The 26,810-nt window shown below is 40.8% G+C and overlaps 3 protein-coding genes across 4 annotated transcripts in view; 2 read left to right on the forward strand and 1 right to left on the reverse strand.

The window, feature by feature from the left end:
- Nucleotides 1–334: 334 nt before the first annotated feature.
- LOC144631861 (uncharacterized) lies at nucleotides 335–13,918 on the forward strand. Of its 2 annotated transcripts, none has more exons than XM_078490454.1 (2): nucleotides 335–9,851; nucleotides 10,833–13,918. In XM_078490454.1, the coding sequence occupies exon 1, from the start codon at nucleotides 929–931 to the stop codon at nucleotides 9,812–9,814; it is 8,886 nt and encodes a 2,961-aa protein (XP_078346580.1). In that variant the 5' UTR covers nucleotides 335–928; the 3' UTR covers nucleotides 9,815–9,851; nucleotides 10,833–13,918. The 2 variants fall into 2 exon arrangements, with proteins under 2 accessions (XP_078346580.1, XP_078346572.1); XM_078490446.1 differs by having other exon boundaries at nucleotides 335–9,840.
- A 2,899-nt stretch (nucleotides 13,919–16,817) lies between these two features.
- LOC144631874 (apical junction component 1 homolog) lies at nucleotides 16,818–18,454 on the reverse strand. Its single transcript, XM_078490464.1, has one exon. It carries the CDS (start codon nucleotides 17,957–17,959, stop codon nucleotides 16,928–16,930), a length of 1,032 nt encoding a protein of 343 aa, XP_078346590.1. The 5' UTR covers nucleotides 17,960–18,454; the 3' UTR covers nucleotides 16,818–16,927.
- Nucleotides 18,455–22,124: 3,670 nt separating this feature from the next.
- Nucleotides 22,125–26,810, forward strand: part of LOC144631895 (cell adhesion molecule DSCAM-like) — a 34,844-nt gene continuing 30,158 nt past the window's right edge. Inside the window, exons 1-4 of the mRNA XM_078490482.1 lie at nucleotides 22,125–22,478; nucleotides 23,089–23,370; nucleotides 25,313–25,621; nucleotides 26,203–26,487. Coding sequence (XP_078346608.1) covers nucleotides 22,400–22,478; nucleotides 23,089–23,370; nucleotides 25,313–25,621; nucleotides 26,203–26,487 — 955 coding nt within the window. The 5' untranslated portion in view covers nucleotides 22,125–22,399. The remainder of the gene's footprint in view (nucleotides 22,479–23,088; nucleotides 23,371–25,312; nucleotides 25,622–26,202; nucleotides 26,488–26,810) is intronic.

Genomic DNA, 26,810 nt, shown 5'->3' on the forward strand with positions numbered 1-26,810 from the left:
TATGTCGGGAAATCTCGTAATCGCTCTTGAGTATTTGTCAACATTTGACAATTTAGAACACTCATGAACCTCAACAGATGAAATAAATTAAATTTCTGACTTTACTCCAGCCCTGAATTGCTAATTGTCAAAAAACAATTAATTATATAGCTTCACAAAGACGTCCCTTCGTTAAAAATCAAGGGAGTTCAGTCAAGAAACATTTCTTAGGATCGCGTGCATTCATAGATCTGTCGTCAGAAATATTAACAAACTAAATTCCATCTTCTGGAATTATATACTAGTATTAGTGTGATCGTATTTATTTTCATGCCTGTCTGTGCCCCGTAGGCGATCTAAAGTGATGACACCGTCTGCTGTTACTATCACTGTTGATATAAATAATTTTTTGAGCCATTGCTCACTCACGCAAGGCTCTGCATTGTTTTGTTCACGTGGTTCGGAACCTATCAAACGTTCCTTTCTACTCCAAGATAAACACAGTCGAAGGAACGCTTTGTAACATCTTCGTCATAGAGATGCGCCATTTTGAGTAAAAGTGAAGGTGGAGTTATACATTTTTCATGACCTGGCTGGAATCCGATCGTTGGACAAACTTGTAGCTGGTGGCTGCGAAAGTGGGAACACAATGCTCAAATTTTAGAATTCAAATTAGCTTTTAGTGCCATCGATTCATATGCAAATCTGACAAGCTACTAGAAGTTGCACGGTTCGCTTTCCATGAACAGAGGTGATTGTCCACGAGACGGGACGAGACGGAACCGATTATATTTCCAGCGTTGCCCGTAGCGATGTAACTCCAGAGCTTGGTCGCTACAAATTGTTTATATTCTTGGCCCAACGGGAAGGTTTTGTGCCATCACCGCAGAAAGCGGACAAACTACCATTCTGTCGATGTGAAATCCGTCGATCGATAGCCTCCGACACCATGTGGATGTCAGCGATTTCTTACACCATGGAGGAATACTCTGTTGATCAGGATGAAATAGAAGACGGAGAAATATCTATCTTCTTTTGGTCATGTGCGTTTGTTATTCTGCTCATTGTAACCGTGTGGTTTTACATCACACAGATCGCTCCGATGGGAAGGTCGGCCGCTCGACAAATCGCTGATGAGGAAATCGATCGCGAAGAGGAGGTAGCGAAGAAAATTCTTGAACATTTAAGCGACGATTTGCAGTTTAAGAGCGATATTTCGAAAGAAGACGGCGTGGAGAATGCTGCTTCAGCCTCGAGTGCGAAAAAAGAGGATTCGAGCGTTTACGAATACATTGACGATGAAATTCACATTCACTATTCAAAATACGGGTGGGATGACGAATATGACGAGCCGTCTGATTTCTCAAGTGGCCTTGCTGCGGCGCGGAGACACTCTATGGAAAATATGGATCTTATCTTCCCTGGATTCTTACCTAGCATTGTCGAAGAGGAAGAAATTGACGATGATACTGACACAGAGAGCAGCGAGAAATCTCAAGACACAGATGCGGATGATTTGAGGTTAAACGACCTTTCTAATTTACCTTCAGTCTACAAGCAACTCGTTAATAACAATGGCGGCTTGTTAGAAAGTTCAGTGAACGGGGAATATAATTATTCTGAGACGGGAGAAAAAATTTTCCCAGTTATCGAAAGCCAAGAGTCGAGGACAAAGGAATCGAACCCAAGGGATAGTGTTGTCATTCGTAAACCCGCTGAGACGCTCTCGATGAAAGCCTTTGAGAATGTTAACAACGCAGCGACGTTCAAATTGATCCCCGAGCCTGTAAAAACAGACCAAAACGGCACCTCTTTGTTACCTGGCAAAAGTGACAATCGTTCTCAAGTATTAGATACAGAAAACTACAAAAATATCCTGTCAGATGAGCCGGCGCATCACATTGCCACGCAAGAAAGCGTGATACCAACAAAGTGCCCAAGTGTTGTAGAAATCACTTCCGGTGATTTTGACATTTGTTCAGATAAATACCAAAAGGAATCGAAGCAGGGAAACGTTTTTGAAGTGAACGGCGATGTTATCGAAAGCACTTCAATGTTTACAATATCGAACTGTGATCTTGCGCCAACTCTCAAACAAGATGCAAATGAGATCCAGGAGCCCAAATTATGTGCATCAAATGAGCAAAAAATTTCCTGTCCTGCGAATGGTCTGGATGATTATTTCACACGTGATATCCGCTCCAAACATCCAAAGAACGATGAAAATGTCCATGACAACATTGGAAGCGAACCGGAGTCGGAGCTTAGCGATGCCTCTTCGGAAGACACCAGTGGATTAACAGGTATTAATATGGACGTAAACAAAAGCGAGATCGCTGAATTTAATTTGAATGGATTCGTGGACGGATTTGCGGGTACAAATGATCACACTACGCACGCTTGGACGTTCTTCTCCATGTCGGGAAACGACGAAACAACTGCGCCAGCTGAGAAGGGAATATCGAACGAGAAGCAACAATCGGATCAAGTCGAAGTTCCTAAAATAATTATCGACTCTTATGACGATGGTTTGCAAAGTGACAAGTTAAACCCTAATGAGGATTCAATCGATATGAATGGAAATGCAACGCATGGCGACTCGTTTGAAATCGACACGTTTGAAACCGACATCGATATTGATGATGTCGATTTGATCGACAGTGACGAGCTAGAAGAAGAAGGTGAATTTAGCATTTATTTCAAGCGACACGTATCCGTCACTGATTTAGACAAGATTCTATCAGAAGAAGGCCAAAACGAAGCGAATGACGACTCTAGCAAGGAAGTACTAGAGACCGATCTCTCGGTGGACGAGCCACCGCAGGTCGAAAAGAACAATGTTGACATTTCAACAACGCGTACTGTAATATCAGCAGAAATAGAAACAAATAACTCTCATACTCCCAGCGAGACAGAAGGTATCGATGATGGATCAGACATGAATATTAAAAAGTCGATTATTATCACTTCAAAGTTGAGCGATTGTTTAGATAAACAACGAAGTGTAAACGAGGCTGAACAACTCGAAGAGGTGGATTCTTTGCTAAAGAGTTACGCGGTGGAAACATTAATGGATGATATTTCATTTCAAAAAGATGGTGTTTATGGCGAACTAGTTCTTTCGAAACTTAACGAGGATCAAAAGGATGAACCAGATGATGTTAGTTTTGATTCTTACGGCCACGACTGGTCAGGATTTGCCGAAGAATACAGAGTTCACCGAAGACCACTTCTATACACCATCCCAGAAGATGAAGAAGTTGGCCCACCAGAAATTCACTATAGGAGAAATAAAAACAATGTGTGGGGGCAAGAAAGGTTTAATTACAGTAGTGATAAAGAGGTTTCTGCTGCTAAGGAACCTGGACATCAAGCCCCAATCGCTACAATGGACGGCAGTGACTCTGAATATGATTTGGACGATTACAGCGGCTCTGAAACAGAAAAATCTGGTGGAGAAATGGGGGAAGACACTGAGATTTCCTCCTCAGACAAAACTGTTTACTATAATGGTATGACAGGGAATGGTGGAGTGAAAAAAGCGAAGGATTTGGCTAGCGATGAAGAAAAGTCGGACAAAATTGTTTCTTTGAATGGCGTGACAGAGAAATCAGACATGGGGGGCGTGAGAGATGCGGTCAGCGATGAACTAAAAAGGTCAGAAGAAGCGGAACTTTTAGAAAAAATTCCCACCTACAATGGCGTGACTTCGAATGGCGGAAATACTGTCGCTGTAGACAATACAAGGTCTGTAAAAATTGTAAAGAAAATCAAGATATTTGTCAGAAAAGAAGTCACTGTTGCGAAGGACGATCAAGAACTTCAACTTAGCCCAAAACAGGTGATTGAAGATTTTGACAATCAAGTGAAAGATAAAACTGATGCAAGTAACGGAACTAGTGCGAAAAAAGAGGTACAGGAGGCAGAAATCATTCCGAAATGCAGAGAAAAAAAGACACATCCTCCATATGACGTCATCAGTTCGGAAATAGACTCGGTTACTAATTTCATGCAGCCAATGAACTTTGAGGAAGAACAGTGTGACATTTCTGAGGTCAGTGCAAAGGAAATGGAAACCTTCACCAAAAAGGAATATCATGCGCCTTCCAAACCAGAGCCGAAATTCGTAGATGAGGTTATAGAAACGCCCGTCTCGACAGTAAAGGTCGACGTCCCAGAGCGTGACATCACGCAATATTTCACGGAGCCAAAAATGGCCGAGACTCTCAAGGCCAGCCCATCACCCGTAGAAGAAGATGCCTCAAAAAGTGATATTGTGGAACATTTTGCGACACCACCCACAAACAGTGGCAAATCAGAAATGATTGACACATCCAAAGCAAAAATCGTTCCAGAAAAAATGGAAAACCGCGCGTCACCTGTGGAAAAAGAGGCCCCAGGGCGTGACATCACGCAACACTCCGCAAAACCATCGGAACAGAATGGCCAAACTAAAACTGTCGCTGAACCAGAGTCAAAAACCCTGGCTGAGACTACCAAGGCGTCACCGGTAACGGCTGACGCCCCAAAGCGTGGCAGCAATCCATTTTCCCCTCGAAAAACTAGTCAGAAGCATCTTTCGAAAATGCTCGCTAGATTTGAGTCAAAAATCGAAGCTGAGACTATCAAAGCTCGCAAGTCGTCTTTGGAAGGTCCAAAACCTGATGTCACACACGATGAAAAGAAACCACCTGCAGAGCGTGACCAAGCGAAAAACGATGCTGAACCGACGTCTGAGACTATAAAAACGCGCAAGTCGTCTCTGGAAAGCCAAGTTCCAAAACCTGATGTCGCGCACGATGCAAAGAAACTTACTTCACAGCGTGATCCAGCGAAAGACGAGGCTAAACCGAAGCCTGAGACTAACAAAGCAAGCGCACCGTCAGTAGCTGTCAGTGTTCCAAAACGTGACGTAACGCAACATTTCCAAAAACCACCAGCTCAAAGCGATCAAACGAAAATCAAAGCTACACCGACACCTGATACTAACATCCCAAAACGCGATGTCGCGCAACAATTAGAAAAACGTCCTGCACAGAGCGAGAAAACGAAAATCGATGATAAAACTGAGTCGAAATCAACACCAGAGACTGTCAAGGCGAGTGCATTGCCAGTTGAAGCTGAAGTCCCAAAACACGAGGTCACGCAACAGATAGAAAAACGCCCTGCACATGGTGATCAAAAGACCATCAGCGAAAAACCTGAGTCAAAAGTCACGCCGAAGGCCATCAAGGCGAGAGCGGAAGCTGTGGAAGCTGAAGTCCCAAAACGCGACGTCACGCAACAGTTGGAGAAAATTACTGCACAAAGCCATCAAACGAAAATCGACACTAAACCAGAGCTGATATTGACATCTAAGACTATCAAGACGAGCGTGTCATCTGTGGAAGCCGAAGCCCCAAACCGTGATGTCACACAACAGTTAGAGAAACTTCCACCGCAGAGAGATCAAACGAAAATCGACACTAAACCAGAGCAATTGACATCTAAGACTATCAAGACGAGCGTGTCACTGTGGAGCGAAGCCCCAAACCGTGATGTCACACAACAGTTAGAGAAACTTCCACCGCAGACTGAAGATCAAACGAAAATCGACGCTAAACTAGAGTCAAAAGTTACGCCGGAGACTATCAAGACGAGCGTGTCATCTATAGAAGCCTTTGCCTCAAAACGTGACGTCACGCAACAGTTGGAGAAACTTCCTCCACAGATCGATCAAACGAAAATCGACGCTAAACCAGAGTCGAAATCGACGCCTGAAGCAATCAAGGGGAGGGCGTTACCTGGTGAAGCAAAAGTCACAAAACGTGGCATCACGAAAGATTTTGCGGAACCTCCCGCACAAAACGATCAAACAAAAATCAACGCTAAACCAGAATCTAAGATTGTGGATGAGGTTATTGAAGCTCGCGTTTCGACCGTAGAGGCGCACGCCCCAGAGCGTGACATCACGAAGCATTTCGCAAAGTTACCCACACAAAAAGATCAAACGAAGATCAACGCTAGACCCGAGTCCAAAATTACGCCAGGGACTACCAAGGCAAGTGCGGCATCTGTAGAAGACGTCGCTCCAAAACGTGGCATGACGAAAGATTTTGCGAAACTTCCCGAAGAAAACGACCAAGCGAAAATTGACTCCATGGAAAAAGTAGCTAAGACTGACGCAAAAGACAAAGTTGATGGAAAACCCGTTAGATCGAACGTTGGATTAAAATTGTTTATATCGGGAAAGAGGAGCAAAGAAGATCCTGAACCAGCAAAGGAAGACACCGCTACATACACCAAGGAGCCGGTTTTATCGGCGGAAACTGAAGGTCAGCCTCTCGAATCTCCTGCTGTAAAGATCAGCGTTCAAGGGAGAGACTCTCCAGAGAGAGTTCGCTCTCCAACTAGAATGTCCCCGAAATCTTGGGAGAAAAAGTCTAAGAAGACGTACCTCGCATCGCGTAACATACGACTTTCCAAGAGCCATGAGGACCTCAGGCTTGTCGAAAGAGCGCCTGAAGGACCGCAGGATAGCATTCAAGAGGAGGAAACCGCTGCAGAGGACTTACAATCACCTAACAGTAACAGTTTACTCGCGCAAAGTATTCCCGAGGACGATGCGATCGAGTCCGTCGAGCCATCTTCCGTTCATACGGCTAAAATCACCGTTCAAGAAGTCGTAGGCGACAAGCAGAGGATTCTTATTTTGAACGTTAGGAAGAAAATTCCTGGAAAGGCGAGATGGAAGTCTCTGAATGATCTTGATTCGATCAGACAGGTTGTGACACCGCCGCGTCGAAGTAGCGACCTGGGAAATGCTTTGGCGAGTTTTGCTGAGGAGGAAGAAAAAGTTGAAGAGCACAAGGGTCCGAAGGTATTGCCTATCGTGGAACTTAAGTCTCGCCAAGATCGTAACTCCTTGCCTGAAATGGAAGAAACGAGATCTGAACAAGTTGTTTCACCTCGAAGGTCACCCATCCTCAAAGTGACAGCACTGCAAGAACGCGAATCTACGCCAGAAAATGACACGCCCAGAGTCATTAAAGCTAGAGTGATGCCGGTGTTACACGAGGGAGCTCCTCAGAATGGAGAGGTCGTGAGAGAAATCAAAGAGAAAGACTCTCCGAGGCAAGAGTTTAAAGCGCGCGTGACACAGATATCACCAAGGGATTCCAAACCCCGCGAGTTTGTTACGGACATAAGTGGCAGAGGAAACAAGCCACAGGAGAGAGTAGTGCCTCATGTGTCCCCCGTTGTTGAAGCTATCCCACGGCTAGAGCGCGAGACCGTTACGGAAATTTCTGAGCCCGCAACGAAAGGAAACAAGATCAAAGTTCGGGTGGCGCGGGTGACGCCTACAGAAGAATTCCCGCCACAATTAGAGGGCAATGTTCTTCGACCATATTCATCACCAACAGTGGAAGCAATCCCAAAGAGAGATGATCGTGAGATTGAAGCTCGTATATCGCAGATATCGCCCATAATGGAAGTCCGATACCGACGGGGTCGCGAGTCAGGATATGGAAGCTTAGAAATAAAAGATAATGATGTCAGAAGTCCGAATGGGTCACACGCCACTGACAGCATTCGTTCGTACCCTGTTTCTACTCTCGGAGGTGCTAACGAGCGAAGTGTCAGCAGCATAAGCAGTATTGAAGATGAATACGACGGAGAAATTCTGGGAGAGAGCAGAGTAATGGTGACAGATCTAGACGCGTTACTAGCTCAACAAAGTGCTGCTGTAGATACAGAGGAGAAGCCACGGCCACCTAGCCCTGAAACACATGAAGTCACCGAGAAAGTTCACGTGTGGGCGCGCATGGAACCCGGTCCAGAGAAAGTCGTTCGTATTAACAGCGAAGAGAAAGACGACGATGATAGCCTAGTTATACGCCACGTCAAAACTGAGGAACCGATTGTCGTAGAACCTGTTATTGTTACTGAAGTTGCAGTCGATAACGAAGAATCAAACGTGATCTCTGCCTTCCTCGTCAACGATGGTTTTGACGATGATGAGCTGGATGAGGTGTTCTTGGAGGAGTACCCACCCTACGGTGACCCTAACAGTCCCGGTAACTCCACCCTTAGACACAGCAGCGATGCAGACTCGGAGACCTCATCTGTCAGCAGCTTACCGCTTAAACAGCGGCATCGGCAAACAAGAGCAGCGCTTGAAGCCGTTGGAGCCAGAAATCGTACCGAGTCGAGTGGATCTTCTAAAACTGCGACTCCTGTTGCCGAGCTTGAGAATGAAAAGACAGGTACTTCATCTGGATCAAGCACGCCCGAAATCAAACCGAATGAAATCTCACGAGATGAATCGTTCTCGTTCAAAACACCCCAACAATCTCCCCCTGCGGCAAATGAGAAGCCAACAAAGTTTACGTCGGCCTTTATTTCGCTTTCGCGAACGACGGAAGTTCGACGCCCTCGTGCGAGGTCGGACCATTCCGCTCGTAAATCCGACGAAGAACCAAGTACACAAAGTAAAGCACTGGGACCTAACTTGCAAAAGAAAGGACTAGGAACTAGTGTCCAGGACGTTCAGACAATGCCAGGACTCGACATAGACAAACAACGATTCAAAGAAGCCGCGGATAGCCGTAAATCAATGCCAGACTTGACAAAGAAAGAGCACCCGATAAAAGACTCGCCGTTTTTGCGGGGATTGAGCGCTCACACACGCAAATGGCTCAGTCAAAACGCTTGGATGGACTCCAGCGAACAGCAGGACCAGGAAGATCTAATGACCTCAGATTTATTTTTGTATCCTTCAAATCGTTTTCAACCTGGACCTAACATCGACGCTAGTTTTATGTCATTAGCTGGGGAGAGATTCGAGAAAGACTTCCCCGATGATATCTCGGTATCGACGCTGTCAACTCGCCCTCAAAGCCCAATGTCAGAGTTCTCGTTTGCTGGAGAGACACCTTACTGGGGGATGCGAAGAGGCTCAACGACTACTATAAAGTGTTCAAATCCTCGATGTGAACAGGAAGAGGTTTTGTTTGCTGGCGAGAAAACCACTTACACGTCCTGTCCGGCTTGTTTTACGTACTACTGCACAAGAGGGTGCAGGCGAATTCACTGGTCGGAACACAAGAAGATATGCTTCTTCGGTCGCATCAATAGCTACATTCGCTCCTTCATTTATCTCTGTCACAAGAAAGAAGCCCTGAAATTCCAGCTCTCTCAGGCAGCCAGAGAAGGGTTCAAAAGGAAAGGACGTGGATGCGTCCTGGTGACTTTCGCGTCTCCGCAATTGGCGCGAAAATTCATGACGACTGGTTGCGCGTTTTTCCCCAGTCCTCCAACGTATTCATCATTACAGGACCTACAAGCCGAAGGCGTGGTAAGCAAACACAGAGTCGCTTTAACTCAGAACATCAAAGACTACGAACCCGAGGAGGAATTTGTTCTCAATCTTGCCATAATTGCTGGCAAGATGGAGAACCTTCCAGCAAATCCCATTCCGCGGAGAAAAGTGAATACAGTTCTTCAAGTGATCAAGATTCCCTTGAGTAGCAAGCTTAAAGAGACTGTCGCCCCTCCCGCTCCGAGCGACCCGAAAACTGAAACGAAGGTCTTCTACCTCCCGAAGTGCGCTCGGCATGAATTCGTGAACGAGAACGAAGCGCGGAGGCATTACTGCAGAAACATTTCCAAGAATTTGAAGCAGTACGGAATCCGACTGAAAAACGATTATCCTGATGTGTATGAGAAACTTTGCCTTTACGTTGATCAAAACATTCGCTTCAAGGAACCTCTTACTGTGTACGGGAACCAGGGTAAAAAGATTGTGATGTGTAAAATAATGCCTGAGGCTGGTGATGATGTAAAGAATAACTGAAGAGAACCATCAACTTGAATTACAAGGTACTTACAAGGTAATTACATTTTTCCGTGTTTGAGAAACGTTCTCCGCAGTGGTTCTCTCGGTAATTACTTCAGAGATCATTTTTACTAGGCAAACTACGGTTTTTCGCGATTATTCAAGATAATTTTTTTTTTTTTTTTTTTCTGAGTGCTCCGATATTGTGTTTGTTGTTGTGGTGGTTGTAGTCTGCGTGCAGTTGCCTCCTATTTCTTTTACTTCACGTACAAATAAGAGACCTCTACACGCAGGCTACCCACCACCACCTAAAAACCGAGCACTCGGGCGGGATGAGAGGTGATGAGAGGACTCTCACTCTCGTGCTGGAACCGCCCTCCGACTGCTCACGATTGAACTTGCCGATTTCACGAGAGTGGAGAGAGACCGACCCACTTGCAGGAGCGAGGGGCCTGAGAGTCAACTCTCATCAATCAGGCTCATCGTCGTTTGACCCGGGCTGAGGTGATTAAGGACCTATTTAATCTCTTCGAGTGCTTTAAGACCGCATGTTGTCTTTTGATAGGGTATAATTTCTCGGTCAGATATTACTTCTAAAAGTGCAGAGGTAATCCTAATAATACTGTATTTCATTTTAAAGTTATTATGAATCTCCTTATCCAACTGAAAGACTTGCGTTGCATGACAAAGAGAGGGCCAGTCATATGTGATTACTTCAGAGCAATCCTACAGGTCTCAGCTACGTCAATCTCAAATAATAATAATAATAATAATAATAATAATAATAATAATAATAATAATAATAATAATAATAATAATAATAATAATAATAATAATAATAATAATAATAATAATAATACTTTTTTAGCGCCTATCAGGCCCTAGGCGCTTACAATTATAAAAATTCGTTAAAATTAGCTGATAAATCTTAAAAATTAAAAATGTACATAAAAGTAATAAAAAGTAAAAATCGCTAAGAGTAAGATTTTTGTTCTCTTTTCTTTTTATTTTACTTAGGTTTTTTTATTTTACTCAGGTTTTTTAGAATTGATTACCTAGTATGGCAGTGATGGAGGATCCTGTTTGGAGCCCTACTTCAAAAAGTGCACTCTCATAGGAACATGCAGGTCGTTTTAATCATAGCAGCATTCAACAGTGCCACTACAAATTCAAGGACACCGGAAGGATCCCTTACTTGAAGTTATCATGACGTGGATTCTACCGCTGACAGGATTGTCCGCGCATGCTGTATCTGATCCACAAAGCCAAAGACTTCTAAATACGTACGCTATATAGACATTTTTAATTTGCTTGCATTGCGTTACTTTTTTGTTTTTATTCTTTTTAAAACTTGATTTATTAGCATAAATTTTGCCATTTTAACTTTTAGCGCCATTTTCTGTGAAAGGTTTAAAGATAGGTATTTCCGTCATAAAGTGATTATACATGGTAAATGGTTTCATAGCTTGTCAGGGTGGTTTACTTGTAAGACAAGGAAATTTCATTACTAAAAGGGGTAGTATATTTTATTTCATAGGGAACTTTAATGTGTGATTTTATCGCATGAAAATGCTCTTTTATCCGTTTTATTGTCATTGTAGCCATTACGGTGTATGAATTGTTTGCCCATTGGGCGTTTTTTTACGTTAAATATATCTTATAGAAGTACGGAGGTTAGATTATTCTCAAATATTTCGCTTAATTTCTCATTCAAGAGCCTGCGGCATTCTATTTTCTCAGAATTTATTACACACAACTCACACTCCTCATTACATTTTTATTGTTTTTCCCACTGGCGGAAATTAAAATGGTTCGTTGTTACATATTTCTGGTCAATTCGATTAGGCGTTCTTATTTTGGTTTGTGCAGTTTAATTTCTCAGTCGAACCTAAAAGCCATTTGTTTTCATTATTTTAATACGAACAAACTCTTGACGTTCGCCAATAATATATAAATCTGAAAGTGAAAATTACCCAGACTGATTTTCACCTCTGTTAATTACAACAACTAATCGATCATATCATGTATTAGTTGCAACATATTACGTTTGTTTATAAGGACGAGGGCGGTATTTATATAACATCCGTTAAATACGTTTCAGTACCGCTCTAAGTGTGCATGATACAGCGTAACGTAATCTTGCCGAGATTTAAATTCGAATAACTTTCCATGCAATCGATTAGATTTTCCATACATTGTGTGCGGAAAACGTATCGCGCAAAAACACATTTTTATTCAAAATTGATTTTTTTCAATTAACCGTGTCTATTTTCATATCAGTTCACATTATAAGGCCTAATAATATATATTCTTGGTTTGACGTTTCCAGAAGGAAATTTTTCGTCGTAGGGCCTTTGGTAGCCTGCGGGTCGGGCAGATAATTTATGTGATTTTCGTTGTAGAACGCGAAACGTGACACACGCGCGGCGCAGCTGTCCCCACTCGTGTCTCGCGAGAAGTCGCGTTAGTGTCAAATAGTTGAAGAACTACCCGAAATCGTTGATTCGTTTATCCAATAATATTTCCTAACATTGTTTTCCCCGGCTAAAATGTTAGAGCTTCAAAACTATCGATGTGCCGCGAGTCATACATTGTATGAAACAAATTCTTGTAGATATCCTAAATCAGATGCACAAATCTTCGAGGCAGAACTGCAAAGATTCAATAAGATAAATTGTTAAAGCAACCTTGGGTTTAATTTCAATTAGGAGCTTTTCTTACTCTTAAATTAATAGATTTTAATAATTATATTTGGTCATCGTAACATGATAATACTATAAGTGTGGTCATTAAACGATCTATTTGTAGGATTTTTCGTTCTGTGTAGCCTATTTTGAGCCCTATGATCCTTCGAGTCTGTTTTTTAACTTCCGGTAGCACCGGAAGTCATAAAGCGAGATCGAAGGACTCTAAGGCTCAAGGCTCTAAGTGTCGCTATCAAAAGAATTTCAAAGTAACAAAGTTTCTTTAGACACAAATCCCGGCATTTGTATTTTTCTGAAAATGGAGAAGAAACGATTAATCCTCATCAAGGATTGCAAATTAATCTTCTTTTAAAGTATCCTGTCTGAAACGCTCTTAACAAAATCAGTTCGTATTTGTTTTGGTTCATTTTTCAGTCGATCACAGCCACATAGAATTAAGTGTCGGGTACATTGACACAGTAGGGACTATAAATAAACTGGTAATTAAAAGTAGTCATGTAACTCAGTTGCAAACAAGCTGGATATTTCTGATCCCAAGGTCGGAGTTGTTAATAATCGCTTCTGGGTAGGCTAGGAATTTGACGTATACTGGTATCTGAGGGATTGAATTTCAGTTTATATCGTATTTTTACATTAAATTTGGGGATTATCGGGAATACAATTAAGGGCTACATTGCATCATTTTTTGAGGGAATTTGTATGTTATAAATTTCAGATTTGGGGGAATTTGTGTAATTTTAACAGGTACTGTGAGTATACTTTTTCTTCTTTGGTGGATCCAGAGCAAAACTAACTCAAAGTCACAAACCAGAGCGATAATTTAATTAGTATCATTGTAATTCATTGTGTGTGTTCTTAACAAATCCCTAAGTAAGCCGGGATCTTACAAAGTCCCTGAGCTTTAATAATACAGTTCCTGAACAAATAGATAGTTCAAACAAAAATAGCGATTTTAAATAGCATGCATATACAAAGAATACCACAAAAGAATTGTTGAATCACCGATTACCGTAATATCCTGTGTATAAGCCCTGGGATTATGCTTCTTCGTGATGTCTTTGAGGAGGGCTTATTTTAGGGGTGTGGGCTTATAATGAGGGTAAACAAACGATTCAGAATGCATTGCTTGACCACTGTCATACTATCGTATCATACTTTAATGCAAATCTGCTCAATAGTCGCACATAATTCGTTCTTTGCATATAATTTTCTGTAAAGATACTAGAATGATTAGAAGCTCTTGGTCGGGATTTTACAGTAGTTAAACGTTAGCCATTTTTGTTTTCAAAATTCAGCTCCGCTATCGCACGATATATTTTAAAAATAGAGCCGATTGCTATGTAATCATTTAGTAACTGATGATAAACATCGGTTTGTGTAAACAGAAAAAGGAAATAAATATTTAATTGTTATAGAATTCTTTCGCATTTTGTACTATTTTAAGTGATGATTTCGCTCGTACGGCTGTGAAGCCCCAGTGAACTTCCCCTTGACCTTTTGAAAACCTCGTTTTATGTTTTAATTGTCGCTAATAAATGCGGTTTCACAACTTTGTGCCCTTCACTGCAAATGCACTGTCATGTTACGTCACTGAAACCTGCACGCGGAAAATCCAACAAGGACCACTTCAGCCACGACTCGCACGTGTGGCTTGGGACAAATGCTGATTCTTACATGACGACTCGTACAACTTGAATCTTAGCGTTGAGAGTTAGTGCAGACTAGTATTGAAAAACTTTCAAAGCAAAAAGTTTAACAGTTTCAAAACGAGAACAAATGTGTTGTTTTTAAAAAAGAAAGATTTGCGTGATTCTTCGTATCTATGCTTACTAGTGGCTTTGAATTGACAATTGAAAGTCGTTGTGTGTTTGGTTTTGCATTTGCTCAGCTCTTCTGTGAGTTAAGCAGTCAAAACGTAAATGCTTTTCTTGCTGACCAATCAGTAGCAAAATCAAAACTAAACGTGACTTGGGCTACGCGTGTCTTTCCATGTTTGACACGGTTTGCGTGTATTTTTTCCTTTTTCGTGCCTGGCTTATTGCATTTGCTGTGATTGGTCAGCTCAGAGTGATTAACAACTTTGGTTTTGTTTTACGAAATTCACGAGAAACTCATCAGTTTTACTGTGGTATACCATCCTGCCCATATATGGTTCATTTATAAACCCATGCACGTCAATGAAAAATTACAATCCCACGTTCCGTGCAGCGCCGATGAAAATATTGATCAACATGCGTACAATTCCGCATGCTTGTGTAGACATGTGAAGACATCATCTCATAATTTTCAAATTATGTCAATATCACAAACGGTCATATGATATAACCGTTATTGCGTGGTACAGCAGTCAGCCTGCGCTATTAAACACTTCCTCTTCACTTTAGCCTCTTCACTGCTTTCCGGCAGCTTGAACGTCACGGATCGCGAGCCAATAAAGATATCCGTCCGGACCTCCTAGTCAGTCAATAAGTACTCGTATAATCACAAACTTACCATTTGCATGTACTCCGGCTTATTAGAGATGCTTGCTTTGGTAGCATCAGTATAAAGATATTATAGCTTTGTTGACAAAAGCTTTGTCAGCAGTTTTTGACAAACACTTTGAGTCCAGGACCAATGTCAGTAAAGGCAAGTGTCAGCAAGTATTAACTGAGCTGCACACTGGGTGAAAGAAATGATAATTAAAATTAATTCAATTGGACTTTGAAAACCACTTTTAAAAAGGAACAATGAGTTTAATTTGCTTATTACTTACGAGGTGATTTTGGCCTCCCCTTGGGGCTGTTATAAACTGCCTCAAACTGACATTTTGAAAATGTCGAAAATGGCCTAGTTTTATTTCGATTGATTAATCGACGGTTACTAAGTTGCAACTTTTATTTCGATTTTTAACAGCATCGTGCTTTAATTTGTGAATTTCAGGCTTAGCAGCGTTTTTAACGCTTCAGTTCGGGAAATGTTTTGAATTCTTGTTTACTTTGTTGATCTGCATTTTATGTCTTATTTGCGTGTGGTTCTCAAAGATCGTGGGAACACGCAACCACGCAAGATCAACCGAAGCTAACGCGAGAGTGTGCTTCACCTCGGAAAAATGACATGCTTTTCCTTTAGTTCAAAGCGCTAGCTATTATATTTATTTTTATCGATTATATATGTTTTTGTTGTTCGCCAATCATGTAAAGTACAAGTCCAGGTGATATCATTTTACGGGTAGATATACTTAAATTTAAGGCAACATACATTTTATTACTACCCAATGCAAAATATAACCAAAATTTCCCCCTTATGAAAAGCGTACGTACCCAAAGTTAGCAGTTGATACTTACTGCCTCAAACCGTTCATTCTTTTTGTAAAAATGTCGAACAACTGAAAACGGGTAACATCGCAAGAGGGATGTGTTATGACATTAAAATCGCGCGCGCGTGCAACTTTAAATTGATTTTTTTTGTGACACACGAAAAATTGTTACATCGGAATAGGATGACAACTTGCGTCTCGTTCGTAATGTTGCGTTTGATTTTCTCAATTTCATTTGTTATTTCAACTCCTTTTATGTTCAACGTGATAAATCAAAGGCAACACGTTTTTTATTCTTGTTTATGCTTAAAATGTTAATGTATACCTTTCGAATTTGACTATCTTTTTTTTTTCAAAGTGGTCATGCGAAATTCGCACACCGCAAATCGGGAAAAACTGCGAACCACGTCACATTCAATACAAAGCTTAGTAAGCTCAGTGCAGACACTGACTCAGTCCATCAATCTGCAATAACTCAACCCAAAAACGACATTTTACTTCCAATTTACAATGTAATAAAGCAATATATATTCGCAAAAAACGTTCTTGTTTTCCTAAAACAAATTAAACCCTTGTATTTGTTATATTTCCGTTTTTGTCACAATATTTACGTCAAAGATCCACATAAACGTGTTTAGCATAAAAATGAAATTCAATTTTCCCCTCCAGTGAGTATGCAAATTTTTCAGCTCTTTAATTATTTAATAGACTGGTCGAGTAGAATCGATGCTCTCATCCGCAAAAAATCTTTCCACTTGTAACTCTCGCTGTTTTTACAAATAAACACGAATCATTTGGGTTAGAAATATGGGCAGTCGATAATTTATCCTACTGAATCGGGCGCTAAACTGTTCCATAAGTTTTGGTAATTTTTAGGCTGATCTTCCTTGTTTCTAATGGGAAAAAGATTTGAAAACAAACGGATGGCGGTGAGTGTTCGTTGCGCGTTGAAAACACAAACTTTACAACATGAAACACTGCGGGAAATTTTGCTGCCTTGATTTTATGACTAGACGGCTTGTAAACGAAAAACATGATTTATTCATAGATGACAAAAAGAAATGGCTTCGTGTTTGACAGCAATCACGCATAAAAAAATTCTCTGGCTACAAAATGTTGTTTACAATTTTAAAGAGATTTTCTTCTTGCACTGTCTCTGGCGTTGTTGGCGCAAATGTCAAAATCTTGGCTGTTCTGCGGGCTAAAAGTCCTTGAAGCTTTTCTACCCGCGAATGGAATTTTAACTTGTGTTATTACCGCAGGCTCCTTGTTGCGAGGTATAGGAGTCTTGGGAAGATTTTTGCCTACGACAACCGCAACGTTCAGTACCATTTCTTGAGCCGGGCAGTAGCTGTTTACAAGACTAAGTAGTATTTTCTTATGTTTTGAATAAACCCCAGCGTCTTTAAGTTCTTGATAGGACGAAAACGTTGGCGTGTTTCTAGGATTGCGAAAATAGTCCACACCACTTTTTACGAAGAGTTCTGCGGCTTTCGGTGAAAGGAACACCAACATAACCGCCCCGCGTCCCTTTGCTACAAATCCCTCACGCGCAATTTCAGTCAAATGGTACAGCAAGTCGCGATTTTCATTACACATATTAATAATCGATTTCATGTGGCTATCAACGAGCCCGTAGTGACACACAACTCGATGTTCGTTCCAGTGAGCCTTACGACACTCTATACAACAGTAGTGAGTGAAACATGACGGGCAAGACTTGAAATCCAACGCGACGATGCCCAAAAGTTCCTCTTGTTTTTGACATGTAGGATTCTCGCAAGTAAAAAGTTTTCTTTCCATTAAGCGGGGCGGCTTCGGCGGCAATCCGCGGGGAGGTTTCTGAGGTGGCGTTTTTGCATGACTTCTTCGAGGTAAAGTGGTAGGTTTTGAAGATGAAGGCGAACGAGGAGTTTTATGATTATCGTTGACATCCAGCGAAAGCACACTGGTGTTTGCGGCGAATTCCTCTTGAAATTTACAGGGTGTTTGCGAATAATCCGGCGACGAATAATTTCCGTTTATTGCGCTGTACTTTTCCATCTTTTTGCCTCGCTTCTGCTTGATTTTTGACGGCGAGACAGGTACCATGTCTCCATACTGGGGCGAGCGACGGCGGTTTGTTCGGCACCCGCCCTTTCCCATACACACGTACATCATTTGCGCGCGAGCAGTGCAGAAAGTAAATTTTGTTTTGCTCTACAGACGCTCGCCTCCTATGTCACTTTCGAGACTAAACATCATCGCTGAATATATTGGTCTTTGTGTAGCAGCTGTTGAGTACAACGCGGCTTGGCCAATCATTGGCTGGCATTACAATATGTTGTATATTCTGCCAATCAGTGATAGCGTCGAGGGCCATGGCGCGCCACGTCTGTTGTCAGAGACCACAATAGACACACAATGTCCTCATAAGTCCATAGAAAGAGTTATCAATCGAAAATTAAGTAAATCATTACGTATTTATCGCCATTGACTTAAAAAGAATTGTTGTTATACGAAAGAAATTCGTTCTTGTTATTTCTTTTGTGCTCCCCTACTGACTTAAAGAGTTTTCCATGGAAACCCCACAGAGGCTTTTGTGAACATACCAAGGCATGCTAGCTCTCCTGCGAGCTAACGGTCATTGACATTTTAAGCAAACAACGGTAAACGAAACAACGACAGTTATGTTGATTTGCATTAAGCTCATAGCTTTCCTAAAACGCGGGCCACTTTTTTGGCTATTGCCATTTTTAGACCTTACAAGTGTAGCAATTTATTTTAAGTCACCCTCAAGGCAATCGGTTACGCGCCATGACCAATTGCGAAACAGAATTTGAAAGAACAAACTCAAAGCTAGTTTTAGTCACGTCTTAGTTGTCAGTTTATGATAATTTTATTTGTGTTAGGATTAACTCAAATGCATGGATTCCAGAATTAACTGACAAGAAACTATTTTTATAAGCCCTTAATTACTCAAAGTCGGAGTTTAAAATACTTTATGTAAAATACGTTGAACTGATTAATCGTCGGGAATTGAAACAGTTCGAATCGAGCCCAGTTCGAAATCTGGTGAACTTTGAGCTCGACAGATCATGTAATGTCACAGTAGAACTAAACAGAACTGAACTGGAACTAAAATCTTCAAAAAAAGTTTTAGAACTAAACTTTTTCCCTGAACAACAGACCCTCAATTCAATTCCGGCAGCGGCATTCTTTTTTGCTAAACCGGGAGACGGTTCTCGACTGCACGGCCGGCTGCAATCCACCGAGGCCTATATCACATTGTATATTTGGAGTGTTTTGGGAAAACTTTAAAACTCTTGAGATATGTTGAGTGTTTGTGAAGAATTGTGCAAAAGCCGGCGATACTACTGAGATTTGCCGCTATATCCATATCAGCTTAGTCTAAATATAAATTATAGTACACACACATATTTTAAGGCCATTTTATCTTCAGTAAAAATAAAAATAAAAACACACTGCGGTGACATCATCATTGTTACATTTTTTTAAGATTAGGTACCAGTCTTTTCTTTCATATTTAAATTTAATTGTAATCAAGCTAACGGTCACTTCTAAAGATGCATGTTGAAGCATACGAAATCAAACTTTATCAGACGTGCATTGCCGGTCTTGTCATGTTAAGTTTGTCACCGGAGTGTGTTTTTTTTTTACTGATATTATAGAACAATTACTTCCCACGACACTTTCGAGGAAATAAATTAAATTTAATCCCGAACAAAGGAGCTATTAGGAGCCTCTAAAATATACAAAGTAAAGATTTGAAATGAATATATGAAATTCATATATTTTTACTGCAGATATACATTTTAAGCAAATGAAAGATCATCGCAGTAATGTACTCAACTTAAGCAGTTGAGAAAATAAAGCCTGAAAAAAATTCAGGCTTGAACGGGAATCGAACCCATGACCTCTGCGATACTAGTGCAGCGCTCTAACCAACTGAGCTATCAAGGCAACTGGGAGCTGGTCAAGTGCGAGTTCGTAATATACTCGTGGATGGAGAAGATATGAAATGAATATATGAAAAAAAGTTATTTAAAAACAACAACCTGCCGTTGGCTTCTCTCGCTCCTCACCCCAGCCCCAAACCCCCGATGCAATTGCTTCGCCCACTGTTTCTCTCGCGTTCCTGTGCGTTGATTGGACAGAGGTTGTGATTTGTCTAGTGTACCCCTGACCTTGAGTTCTGTCACTCAGCGACTTCTTTTACATGCTTCTTGTACTTTGGGCCATTTTTGTGGTGAAAACTAGCAGCATTTTTATGGGTCTTCATAGAGCTTGAATTGGTATAGACTTGCACCAAGTCGCCCTCTATATTGGCGAGCGAAGCGAGCCACGCGTCGCGAAGCGGCGCGCAGGGAGTCGCGAAGCGACGACCGCTTTGAGTGACGAAGTCGCGAGAGGGCGACCTTCGTACGCCACATACCTAAACCGCGCGTCGAAGGACTTTGAGAAAGTCTAGAATTGGTATAACAAAGTAATAGTCATTTTATGTTCAGGTCCAGAGACGCTTTGTAGCTTAACCGATATTTCAAAAGCACTAATTCGCTGATAAGTGAAGTCACACAAATTTTGTAATAGACGAGTCCAGCATTTAGTTTATCACTCGGCCAGTGAGCTCGTTCTCTGCATTCAGGGGCAGATCCAAAAAATTAAGAAAAAGGGAGCCGTGGATACTGTGGTGAGAGTGCAAGCCGCCCCCTCCCCCCACCAACCGCGCCCCAAATGAAAAATTCAAGTTCGTGCCGATGACTGGGAGCTTTTGTGGAAGAAAAGTTAAGGAAGAAAAAAGGGGTGGGCCCCCTCGCCCCCCCCCCCCTCTTGCTCTAAATCCGCCGCTGACACTGTTAGGCACAGTGGAAGACCACGCAGACGTTGTACTTAAGTTTTGCTTTTATGAGTTTAGAAGGGACCCAACTGCAACCCAAATGATATACGGCATTCTATAGGATAGTCCAGTCTCTTGTCCCGTTAGCCTTTCTAGAGTAAGTCAAAAAGCCGCCTGTCATATGTCAAAAGGGAGAGGAGAGATAATTAAGGGGGGATAACGAAATTCCGACTATTAAAAATACGATACGATCAAAGGGAAAAATAGAAAAGTCTGTGTCCGAGCCATGTGGCCCATACAGCCGGAGCTTATCCCGGTTTCCGTAGCGTTAAGCGACTAGGAGTATTGCTGCTCCTTCCTGGATGGGATGCTAGTCCATCGCAGAGTTACCCCCAGCATTAAATTCGCCGGTACCCTTTTATACACCTGGGTGGAGAGAGGCACTGTGATAGTAAAGTGTCTTGCCCAAGAACACAACGGCCCGGCCAGGCCTCGAACCCGGGCAGTTCGACTCGAAGTCTAGCGCGCTAACCATTAGGCCACCGCGCCTCCCACTAAGGAAGGGGAAAATAAATGTAATAGATTGGATGACAAAAAATTCTCTGAGCTTTATCGTCCCTTTCTTCTACAGATTTGTATTCAAACGTGTATTCCGGAAAACTAAAAATGCAAAACTGCATGTGCATATAGCAGATTTATGGCAATATTTCGACTAAAGCCTAAGCGTTTTAAATTTACAGTGCTGGAACGAGTGACTTCCTGCTAGGCCTTTCTCGATTATGCTAGCATTTTTTTCGGCATTTTTTGGGAAAACGAGCATTTTTTTTCGTTTTTTCTTGAAAAAGAATTGCTAGCATTTTCTGTCATTTTTCATGACTGTGATCCAGATTTCAGAACGCAGAAGGAAAAATAATCCTAAAGTTTCACAATTTTGATTACTTAATTTGATTGTTTTCTGTCTGTTTCGACTGTTTGTGCGTTGTGTTACTTGTTTACTTGTGTTGTGTTACTTGTGTATGTTTTTTTATTTTTTTTTAAATATTTTTTTTAATTTTTTTTAAATTTTTTTTTAATTTTTTTAATTTTTTTTTATAAACAAACAATTATTAAGTATCACCTGTTGTTGACTGATATGAGCATATAATGTAAGAGTTTGTACGTTTTGTTTGAAATAAAACAAAGCATTCTTTGGAATTCAAGTGGCATTTTTTAAAGAAATCAGCCATTATTTTAGCATTTTTTTGGCTTTAGGCGAGAATTTCTAGTAGCATTAAATGCCAGTTTTACTAGCATAATCGAGAAAGGCCTACTTCCTGCTCAGATCGTAAAACCACCGCGAAACCGAACTTAAGCCGAAAACATGCCGAATTCAGTCGAATGAAGCCGAACTCTAACCGAAACATCATGACCGGGAAGTTCACTGGCTTTGACCGCTGCCCATTTGATCGCAGGCTCATGGTTGCTAATCGATTCAAGCGTCCTTTGGCATCCAGCGTCGAAGAACCTAAACATTGAAAATTCCTGATGTGCTGAATGCTTTCTTCTCCTTGGCAACCGGCCGATATTGCTTTCTAATGTGGTCTTAATGATTATGGAGTGGAATCTTTATGACTTTTAGTCAAAATCAAGGATTGAAGCGTGGGTGATAAAACATCGAAAGATCGATCGCTTTGCGGAACGGCTGCAACGCGTTTTCGATTTGGACGTCATGTTTCTATGCATGATCCTTTGATGAAGACCCACGCTGTGCGAATCCATTTGAAATGAGCTTTAATACCTTCCTTTACGCTGTGTTGATTGCAACGATATACGCTGCAAGATTATCAGCATCTGCAAGTTTAAGTAAGTAAAAAGCTAAAGTACTTTTGTAAACTTTACTTTCGTAAACTTAAGCATGTGGGGTCGATCAAATCGCTTACATTATGATCGTTTGATTTCATTCACGTCTAAAAATCACGAAGTATATTTAACTGAGGTTGCTACATAGTTTAATAACTAAATAGTTAAATAACTTTGGTTAGATTTCGCTTTTCGTCTCTTTCATAAAGAAGAGTTTTTCCACCCGTATATTTACATGTACGGCGGACGGTCGGATACATGCAGTGTCTAAACGTAGTACTTGTACATGATTGAATTGTTTATTTTGAAGTACTGTTCCCAGACGAACATACTTGAGAAGAAATTCAGTATTTGTTGATTGGGGACAGTATTAAAGCTCAATATATAGCAGGTAACAGATTGACAGCTCATATAAATGGACATGGCTATAGGGTTGGTGAAAACTATGTGAACCAAACAAGAATGTGAATTTGATTGAAATTGGTGAATTTTTGTCAGAATTTATGATTTTTTTTATGTATTTGTGAATTTTTTGTGCATTTATAATTTTTTTTGGAATTTGTAAATTTTTATGTGAATTTGTGTTTTTTATGGAATTTGTGAATTTTTTTAGATTTCACAATACAGCCTTCAGACCACGTTGTTGCTGTCGGACAACCTCTTCTACTCAACTGTCAAGCACAATACAGTGGTCCTGAAAATGTTGCCATATCATGGAAAAATAATGACCGCTGGCTTTTTGATCCCGCTAACAAACCTTGGAAACAGCTGGCAAATAACTCTTTGTATTATAGCAGCATTCCAGCACAAAGTATTGGAACATTCATATGCGGTGCACATGTCACAGGAACGTCACTGATCAAGTATAGCAGAACAGCAAATGTTCAAGCAGCTTGTATGTACATAACATCACAGTCACACATTAACTAGTATAATGGAACCCCTCATAAGCAGACACCCTTGGGACTACTGTAGGTAGAGTGTGCACTTGAGAGAGGTGTCTGCTTACGGGAGATTGAAAATGTAGTGTTTGTATGTGCAGGGACCATGACTGTCTGATCATGAGTGCCCGCTTACGGGAGGTGTCCACCTATAGGAGATGTCCATTAATAGAGGCTTAGACTGTTCACAGTCCCCCTTTTTCCCGTGAAGTCGTAGAGATTGATTGTTGAGTCCGACGGGCCACCATCTTGGTTCCTGAATGCAAACGAAAACTGGGGAGATTGCAAAAACCCGTGGTTAGGGCATTTTGCACTCTCCCCAGTTTTTAATTACCGTAAAGTTCCGTGTATAAGCCGCACCCATAGATAAGCCGCACCCCCGATTTGGAAGCTTCAATTTGGAAAAAAATACAGACAATAAAGTTTGAAGTTCTATTGGTAAACAAACATTGGCAAACAAGCACGGTTTCGAAACACTGACATGGCGGTTGTTGCAAAATTTAATATGAATTACGTCTTACGAAAGCAAAATTTCACTTGTCATACCTCCATTTTAGTTTGAGTTCACAATATCTTTAACTTTAGCTGCTCTCTTGATATCATTTTTTCAAGATTATTACTTCTAAACACTCGATGAAATCGTGATTCGTACGCGAATGAATGTTTAGTAGCCAAGCTTTGAAATGTAGAGAGAAGTCTGAGCATGACAAAACAAACATGGTGGCACATTCTTACGATTTGGCTCTCGGAAGAAACCACGTTTTCAAGATAAAAACAGGATAAAAACTTCATGCAGAAAAGGAGTTTGATAATCCAATAGATGTAATTGCTGTGAAGGTCAATAAAAAAGCGAAGAGGTCGTTCATTTGCCTCGTGAGTACTTGCGAAATTATCTTCATATTCAGTTCTCGCACGTGGCAGAAAGACATGCGTCGAAGTGACCAGCGGGCGTCACTGCAGACAGCTTTGCAGAGGAAAGAAAAGGCAGTGAACAGCAACAAAGTTTTCAGGTTGTAATATGTTTATTCAGTGACGTCATGAGAAGTTTTTTATGAATATTAATTAGGCCTTTGAGAACTCCAACCAGATGTCTCTGTAGATAAGCCGCATCCCCAATTTTTGACTTAAATTTTGAGAAAAAAGGTGCGGCTTATACATGGATCTTTATGGTACATCCAGGAACCAAGAAGGCAGCCTGTCGAACTCAATGATTGATCTCTATGACTTCATGGAAAAATAGGGGACTGTAAACAGTCTAATGGGGGCTTAACCATATTAATTTAATCTGCTTGCACACACAAACTGGGGCCAGTTGTTACAAGGGCTGAGTTTCCAGTAAATTCATGTTAACAAAACATACTATATGGCTCAAGTCCAGACTGTTCAATCCTGATTCCAGTGTTCTAACCAATAACCTATGGTGAAATTAGAGACAGTAGAGCTGACTACCTCTGACAATATTATGGCCACCTTTTGGAGTTCAAAGAGAAGCTCAGTCAGCCTTTTTTGTTCATGCTGTGGGATCGGAATTGAATATCCACATATAAATTCTCCTTTCTGATCTCCATACTTTTTTTGTAGTAATGAGAGAATTTGTTTATAGATCAAAGCAATCATCGTGTTAATTCTCTAAACCGTTTCTCTTGATTAAGTATTGATATTGTGAGGAGAATTTTAATGTTGCTCACTTTTGGGATGTTAAGGGTTAATTTACCCAATGAAGTCATGTTTTACTATGTCCATTGTGGACCTATTACTCATCCCCTCTCCCTATCCTTCTAATAAAAAAAAGAAAAAGAAAAACTGCTACTCGACAATGAGAAACTTACATAACCATGTTCTGCCAGCAATTTGTTGACTGTCCTTCACAATTATATATTATTTTTTTTTTTGCAGATATTAAACCCAATTTTCTTACACAGCCAAGCAATGTGACAAAAAGATTGGGAGAGCAGGCAACATTTGATTGCGTTATTGAAGAAAGTTTGCCTTATGCATCAATCCATTGGCAGAAGGATGGAAAACCTTTCACTCAAGGTGATGTGACAAGTCCATTTCATATTCCAGGCACAAAGACCACGTCGTCTGCTCTGTCTGTGAAGAATATTGCATTCTCAAGTGCAGGATGGTATGGATGTGTGGCTATCAATCCCTTATTGCCTGGTCAGCCACAGGCCAGCAAGACAGCATATTTAACTGTGCTTCGTAAGTAGATTTATTAATTGTTTAGCCCCTGAGCCTTTCACTACAATGTAATGAGCAAATAATCAACAAGGTGTAGCCGAGTTAACTATTGCTCATAGAAAATGAGGAAGAGTAGTCTTATTTTAAGGATAAAGTCTAAAACGGATAGTTCATGTTTTCGAAATAATTAGAGGTAGATAATTAAAGTTAGTAGAATGATTTGGATTCTCTTTGAGCAATTCTACATGTATATTAAGCGATTTGTAGACACTCACGTCTGTTGGTGCACTCTAATCTGATTGGTTCTCACACTGTTGTCTAATTGCTGATAAAACGCAATTGCATGGGCAATTGCTCTTGAAAGGGAAATTGTCAGATGGGAACAAAAAAAAAATAAATTATTAAACAATTAAAATTTCATTATTTAGTACATAAATTATGTACATTATTAAATTATATTTATTTATGGCATTAGACTGACCGAAATGGTTCTGAAACTTTTGCTACATAATAATTATTATAATTTTTTATAACTAAAATCTTACAATCATTAATTTTATTTATTATATATATTAAATTGGTCTGTGCTTGTCTTTTGATAGCTGCTCTTAACAAGCCTCATTTTGGTATTCGTCCAACAAACATGATTGTACCAGAACATCTCCCAGCCATTCTGCAGTGTCAAATCCTTGGAGTTCCTCGACCCTTGATATCCTGGACAATGAATGGACAGCCAGTTAATAATGTATCTAATCGCTACATTCTGAGTAATGGCTCCCTTTACTTTGCCGCACCAGTGAACCGTTCATATGCTGGGCAGTATGTATGCAGTGGAACAAACTCTGCTGGCTCAGTCTCAAGTGGGGCTGTGTTTTTCAGAGTTGCATGTAAGTAGTTGTTAGAGTCCATTATGATTCAGTGCATGGTGTTAAATTATGCACAATAATTTTATATGTTTCCTGAAGATAATTTATTAACGGTATTAATAAATATGACATTAATAAATTAGTGTACATTTTCAATTTTCAAGGTTAAGTGGCTGGTTACTCGACAACCAGGGGGAGGGGGAAGTCTGCGTCAAGCTAAGTGACTCATACAGCCAGAGCTTAAATTATCCTGGTTTCTTTAGCATTAAGCAACTAGGAGTATTTCTAATCCCCCCTCAGTGGATGGGATGCTAGTCCATCGCAGGGTTACTCCCCAGCATTAA

The sequence above is a fragment of the Oculina patagonica genome, chromosome 1, assembly GCF_052425735.1.
Source record: "Oculina patagonica isolate OP01 chromosome 1, crgOcupat, whole genome shotgun sequence".
NCBI classification, from domain to species: domain Eukaryota; kingdom Metazoa; phylum Cnidaria; class Anthozoa; order Scleractinia; family Oculinidae; genus Oculina; species Oculina patagonica.